Consider the following 7,652-nt stretch of genomic DNA (forward strand, 5'->3'; position numbering starts at 1 on the left):
TAACCACTAAGAAGAATATATGCAGTGTATTATTTGTTGAAACTGTACTTCCGATTTGATTTGAAACTGTCTCATTGCTATATGTTTATCAATAAAACAGTAGAAAAAAAATAAAACGAAAAAGAAAGGTAAAAAAAAATAAAAAAAATAAATGTTCACATAGGAAATACGAAATGTGATATTTGTCTGTGTCTGATTTTCATTAATTACCATAAAACCTTCCAATGTTAAATCTAGATTTAACATAAATAACTTTTCTGCTACTACAAAGATTAACCATCAGTATTTATTTCCAGTGTCATCTGCTGTAAATTGAGTAACATATTGTTCCACTGGAGCTAAAGGAAAATAATCACATTGAATATCAAAGCAGCGAATAGAGGTTGAATATGGTAGAAGTCTTGTGTAGGCTAAACTATCCCACAGAAGGAAAAATAGTCAGGGCAAGACCTGGGTTTAGTCATTTGATATGCACAAATATTTGCATATTATTCTTTTATTTTTTTCTCAATACAACCCAAATGATGGAGATAAATATACTCCAACAGGTTTCATATACAATTTGTTTATACTAGGTCCTAAATCAAGATTTATGTTTTTGATAGAATTCAGAGTCAGTTAAGAATGAAATGAGAAGAGAAACAAATTACAATGATACATGCATATTCATGTTTATAGCAGCACAACTCATAACAGATGAACCTTGAGAGCAGCCTAGACATCTATCTGCAGATGGATAAAAAAGTGAGGTATTTATACAGAAAACAATAATGCTCTGCACTAAAGATGGATAAATTAAAGTGAATTGTAGAATGATTTAAGCATTTTGAGACTATAATGTTAAGTGAAATGAATCAGAAAAACAAGCTTTAATTTTTTTTTATTACACAATGTAAGAGCTAAATAAAAGTTGGACAATTGGAAATAGGTAAGTAGATTTTTGCAAATAGACAGGGATCCAAAGACATAGGGGAAGAGGTACCAAAATAATTCAGATGTAATAATCACTTGAAGGAGATATTGTGAATATAATCATTACATACTGCAAACATGTATTAATAAAATTTTAGAAAAATAATGAAGATAAAATGAAATTCTAAACAAAAAAAAGCAGATTCACAACAAGTTTCAGGATGTCTAAGCTCCTATGTGTGAATTTTCAGGAAGATCACATATTGCACAAAGTCAATTCTCCAGGGTTTGTCCTGCTATTGATGGTGATATAAATAATGAATGCTGTCTTCATTGATTTTTTCTATTATATTATGTGAATCAAAGAAATTGTCATGTTACTGTTCTTCATACCATACCTCAGTATGATGATATAGCTCATCAACAGCCGCTTTAAAATATCTTCACTTAGAGAACACTCAGACCTCTCTTACATGCAATGTGCTGAAATCATAGAAAAATAAGTGTTTTTGCTAAAATGAAATCATAGACTTACATCAATGTCTTCTTTCCTCACAAGATACAGCATTGCAAAACTGCTCAATAGGTAGTTTCAGTAATTGCCAGAGGCCATAGTCATGAGCAGGATTTTACTAAAAGTATTTAGTAATAAAAATATCATGAACATTTAAGAATATGAGTGTGATGTTTTATGTATATTTGTACACATGGAATAAGTCAGTTTTGTTTTCTGATGGCATATATCTCTTAATGGAATGATTCCTTTCCTGAATTGTGTGATCCAGCACATCAATTTTTCCAGAAAAAGTCTTCCACATTTATGTATTTTGATATTCATAAAACCTTTCTCAGTGCTTCTTTTCCTTTTATGATCTTTTCATTTTCACTCACATATGGTGCTGCACACCCAGAAGTTGATTGGCAAAATTCTCATATCCTCAGGGACATTATTCCTTTGGCCATAGAGACTAAAAGAGTGGGAAAATGGCATTACCAAGATAAAAAGAAAAATACTTGTGTTTATGTGGGCTCTGCAGTCATTTTTTTCTCCATTCCATAATTGGAAAAATAGTTAAAAGCTTCCCCAAAGATCACGGATCAAGTATTATGTACATTAAGGGGATGCTAAGTCACTGTGTACTCCAAAGGAAGTAATACCTCTTTACAGCTTTATGATAAGTGTTTTTCCTAAAATCTTTTTGAAAGCATTCTTCATGTCCTTATTCCTAAGGCTGAATATAATGGGGCTGAGGAAAGGTGTAATAACAGTGTAAGGGATGGCAATGAGTGTGTCATCACCCCCTGAGGTTTCTGGCATCAAAAAAACAATAGAGGCAAATCCAAAGTGGATGATGACCACTGTGAGATGGGAGGCACACGTGGAAAAGGCCTTCTGTTTACCCTCAGTGGAAGGGATTCTGAGGACAGTGGAAAGGATGAACACATAAGTCAGGATTATAAGAAACAATGTGCTCAGCAAACCTCCCACTGAAATCACTGTGACTAAGAACTCTGTGTGTTCACTGTCTGTGCAGGACAGTTTGGCTACTGCGCGCATGTGACAAAAGAAGTGTTTGACCAGGTTGGATCTGCAGAAAGAGCCCTTGAATATCTTCACAGTTTCTATTAGAGAGATAAGGAAGCCTGCAACCCAGGCAGAGGCCACAAAACTTCCACAGGCAACATTGGACATAAGAAAGGGGTACCTCAGTGGTTGGCAGATGGCCAGGAAGCGGTCGTAGCCCATTAAAGTGAGGATGATGCAGTTAGTACCAGCAAGTCCCAGGAAGAAACCCATCTGCAATCCGCAGCCTATGACAGAAATGCTTCTGCTCTGGGTCAGAAGACCGGCCAGCATCTTGGGGATGATGGTTAATGTGTAACATGTCTCGGAGAAGGAGAGTGCACTAAGGAAAAGGTACATGGGTATGTGGAGAGATCTGTCTGCCCAAGTTAAACCCATGATGGTCAGATTACCGGCCACGGTGAGAAAGTAGAGACAAAAGATGATCGCAAAGAGGAATGTCTGTGCATGTGGGTAAAGTGAAAAGCCGAGAAGAATGAATTCCTGTATGAATGTCTGGTTGACCTTCATTGTTTCTCTGAAGCATAAAAGAAAAAGCAAATGAACATTCACGTTTCTTATTGCTTGATAGGAGCACATGAAATTAGGATGCAAATAGAGAAGTCATGATAGTTTCAATTGTCAATTATGAAACCTTGGGTTTGTCAATGAGTTGCTTTCCTCATTTTGCATTTTTAACCTTCATTTTGCAACTATTTATTCAAACAATATGTAATAGAAGCTTTCTGTAACATATTGTTGGCTGGCATTAGAAGAAAAATGCTGTGACTGATATTCAGTTGTCAAGATTAATGTACTTAGCTTAGCCACATTTGGATATGATTTTGAAGTCTAAAGAATGAATTCAGTGTTTAATGGAGGCCAAAAGCAACATGGAAGCTCTCGTGTAATGTCTCACCTGTTAATATGCACTGAGTAAAGGCTGAGACTTGACATTTTAGTAATTAGGATCAAACTTGGAGTAGAGTTTATAAATGCTGGAGAAAGGAAAGCCATTCATGATTCCCCCTTAATGATGACACCGAGTTCCAAAAATGGCCAATGAGATAGCTCCGCAGCCTAAGTGTCTGTCTGGCAAGCACAATTTCTGGAGTTCAACCTCCGGTACCACATATAGTGCCAACGCCATGTTGGCATGGGACCTGGCATGGTGATTGAGCCCTGTAATCTCAGCCTTAGGGAGACTGAAACAGAAAGATAACTATGAGTCTGACTTGTAGCGAGAAACTATTAAACTCCAAAAAAAGCACAAAGAAATCAAATTAAATAAACACTCCCTTATTGTATTTCTGAGCATGAGAAAAGAAGACAGGGCATCCCAGGATGCTTAGAAGTAATAATAATAATAATAATAATAATAATAATAATAATAATAATAATTTGGGATGGTATTTAAAACACACTATCTGTCACAGCATAATGTAGTTTAGTGATAGACATTTTCCTCATTTTCTTGATGCTAAAACTCACAATAAAAAAGATAAGTGCTACTTAGTCATTGCAAGGATACTTCAACAATTCATCTTCTGAATTAATCTCTTCCCCTTTTGGCATTGAAAACTCTGTGCTTGTCTTTATATACAGCATATTAAATTTGAATTGTATGGAACTATTTTTTCTGACAGACCTGTCAACATATCTACTGTCAGTTAGACAGTATACACATTTTCAAGTTGCCTTAAATATTGATTGATTGCAGTATTCACAGAATAAGCACAAAACTTATAAGGGAAATGTGTAAGGCACCTGTGACTATTCCACCTTCTCACCAGATGAGACAATTGTATCTAAGAAGTGGCATGTTTATATCTACTTTCATACACTTTTTTCTTTATTTCATATTTTTAATCTACATCAGTTCTTTCACATTATGGAAAGAGATAAAATATACATTTCTATATTTTTGAATTTACTAATATAAAATATTTTAAGAAGATAAAATTTCCCAATAAATATTGGATGAACACGTTTATGGAAAACAGTCTTCAATCAATAAAAAATTGTACTTATTTTTGAACAAGGAGTTGAATAAACTTTTCTTTGTACCTGTATGTAGTTCTTTGAAAATTAAACATTCTGAAGAACTAATCCAGCTTGGACCTAATATTTGGTAGAGGCATAGGAAGTTGGTTTAAATTATAATTGATTCCAGATATAACTCACAAGGCTATGGACTCTACATTAGACAATCAGTTCATTATTTTCTCCTCACGGACATGTCTAGACATACCCACTTTTGCTTTTCTCCTAAGTTACATATTCTGATCTTTGTTATCTCCTATCAACAATTTCTTCCTTTCTCTAGTGTATTTTTTAAATTATATATGAGTTATTCCCTCTCAGTTCACTCTGTGTATTCTTCTTACTTTAAGAAGGCTAGAGCATATTTTACTCTCTTGCCAAAGGATATCATATTGGGGATGATGTCTTCATCACAATATCTTTCATTATAATCATCTTTTGTGCCCAAATTTTTGTTGATTCTTCCTTGTTTCCAACTCTACTTGAAGATTATTTTTCTTCTTATTCCTAAAATTTCTCTCCTGAAGCATGTGGGAGTGCTTCAAAGGTATCTTTCACATACCAGTATATTAGCTCTCATACGTTCTTTCTGTTATTCCTAAACCACTATGAAAACTCCCATCAACAGAATACCTCCCACACTAGTCTCTTCCCCTCTCTTGACTACTTAAAGCAAATGTATAGTAAAGACAAGCATATAGATCCTAGAACTATAAAGACTGACTATGGCAAAAAAGAAAAAGAATAGATAGAATGCAAATTCAAACAGAAAGGTATGAGGTAATCCATGGGGAAAAATACCTTGACCATTAAAAACCATAGTTTTGTTTCAAACATCGTACCTATTCCCTTTCACAAAACCAGGAAACTGGAATTTCTTTTCAAAGATCTATTATTAAATTCAAAATGATTTTTTGCTTTCAAAGAATCACAAATAAAAATTCTAAGACATATTGTTTCTTTTTTTTTTTTTTTTTTTGAACTGAGAATTTACTCAGACCCTTGTGCTTGCCGGGGAAGCACTTATTCCACTGAGCCATCTCCCCGGCCCCAGACATTTTATTTCTTATCTAGATCGGACTTAATTGATTTGATATATATTTCTTTGGTGATCAGCAGCAATAGTCTGAATGTCAGAAATCGCATCTACTTCTGGCATATTAAGAACCTACGTGTGAAAGAGGGTGAGGATTCTTTATCTTTTCCCACATTTGTGCGGAAGTTGTCCTTACATTTATTTTTGTACTGTTTAATACAGAATATAGACTAGTTGACAAAAGAAATTCAAGTCTGTTTAAGACAAAAATGATGAATGGGCAACAGAATATATTTTTTCCTAAGGAATTTCCTTTTTCTGTAGTGCTCGTTATGAGAAGAAAAGTACCAAAGCATCTAGAATAATTTCCTACCTTGTGCCTTTTGTAAAGTTCCAAAGCCAAGTTCACTGTTTCAGTTTTATTCTCTCAAAAGGCAATCTTCTTAATGTTGTTGGAAGAATGTTTTGGCTTCCACTCAAATGAGAAAGAAACATACTAAGTAGGATAGTCCTGGTTCCACATATGTGGAATTTTACTTTTATTACTGTTTGTTTAGTGACATTTGAGAAGTCTTTGTGCCTTCTGAATTTCAGTTTCCTGAGCTGTGAAGTGAGGCAGGGTTCCAAGTTGTTGCTAGTTCTAAATTCTATGTCATTAGAGTTCTTTGACACAAGTTATGAGTCACATTGTGCTGTGATCAGGGTTCCTGGCTTGGAAATGATAATGGATGGATTTTTTTCTCTAGCAGTGCACAAATATTGTCTGTTATGTTCATCACATAAGGTTCTTCAACTCCAGAGGTTTGCTTCTTCTTAGAAGAACCCAAGGGATTTCTTTCATCTTCCATCAGAGAAAGTAGAAACTTTCCCACACAACTTTATAATTTGTTCTCCTCACAGTGCTCTGTGTACTGTGTAACTTATAAAACTCTCCTGGAAATCTCTGTGGATGCAAGACCTGTGGCATTCATCCTGGGCTTAAATAAGGCCTCTGTCAGTTTTTAAGATTTGTGTGGTCAGGAAAGATCTATGGATATTGCATGCCCTAAATGCATTCAAATCTCTAACTGATAATTTTTTTCCTTTATCCTTTGACTGTGGACAAGTACCTGTACTTCCAATTGTAGTGAGAATCTTGTTATTCAGTTTACAGAGATTTTACCATATGCAACATATGGTCAGCTCAACCTCTGATCAAATTCCTTATTCATCACAGTCCCATTGAAGATACCTAATTATTTTGGTTTGTGTTCCTTAGGAAATGTGAGATCAGTTTAGTAAAAGTTCACTCTACACTTAGTGTTTTCTGTTATTAGCTTTTCATTCTTTGATCCCCTTACACACACATCAACTTCCATGCCTATAAAAAATGACTGCCCTTTACTATATTTAAAATTAAGCCCCGTGCTGACATGAGATTTGTTTTCTCCTATTAAAATATTCCATGAATTAAAAAATTATTTTGTTACCTCTATCACTGTATGGCTCTGATTGTCATATATAATGTTCACATGAAGCTCACTCGCATTTTATTTAATCACTGAGTACCTTCTGATGCACCAAGGAAGATCAACGGTGTGCTAAATACTGCACTGATAATTGTCAAAGAACTCAAAAATGCAAAAAGATGATAACTTATGAGGGTTATGTTTCTGTAGATGCAGTAAACAAGTGTAGATGAAAAGAGACTTGTACCCTAGTATATCTAAAACATGATTGGACAATATAGCACAAAAACTGGGCCAGTGAAGTCAGAGCACAGATCTGATGGAGGACTTCTGAAAGTGAACAGGGTTGAAAATGAAGTTTCTAAACAGTTGCAATATGTTGTAGCAGTACGGTTCTTCCAAACATACAATGACCACGTAAAATTAGATAATTTCAGAAATTATATAATATATCATGTATATGTTATGACAAAAACTTTTTTATATTAATTATACTGAGAAAGAAGTAGGAGTGATGCAGTTTCAAAACAGGTTAATAGGACAGTTACAATAATAAATTGCATATTGTTTTCTTTGTAGTAGTTATTCAGAGTACAAGATGCAGACATGATATCTTGTCTAAACACTATTAGTTCAAAACTTTCTTCTC

General features: G+C 34.5%; 1 protein-coding gene across 1 annotated transcript; it reads right to left on the minus strand.

Moving 5' to 3' along the window:
* Positions 1-2,074: 2,074 nt before the first annotated feature.
* LOC101572587 (olfactory receptor 10X1-like) lies at positions 2,075-3,007 on the minus strand. Its single transcript, XM_004640010.1, has one exon. The coding sequence runs from the start codon at positions 3,005-3,007 to the stop codon at positions 2,075-2,077; it is 933 nt and encodes a 310-aa protein (XP_004640067.1).
* Between the last annotated feature and the right edge of the window lie 4,645 nt (positions 3,008-7,652).

This window comes from Octodon degus, unplaced genomic scaffold (assembly GCF_000260255.1).
Source record: "Octodon degus isolate 3935 unplaced genomic scaffold, OctDeg1.0 scaffold00116, whole genome shotgun sequence".
Taxonomy (NCBI): Eukaryota; Metazoa; Chordata; class Mammalia; order Rodentia; family Octodontidae; genus Octodon; species Octodon degus.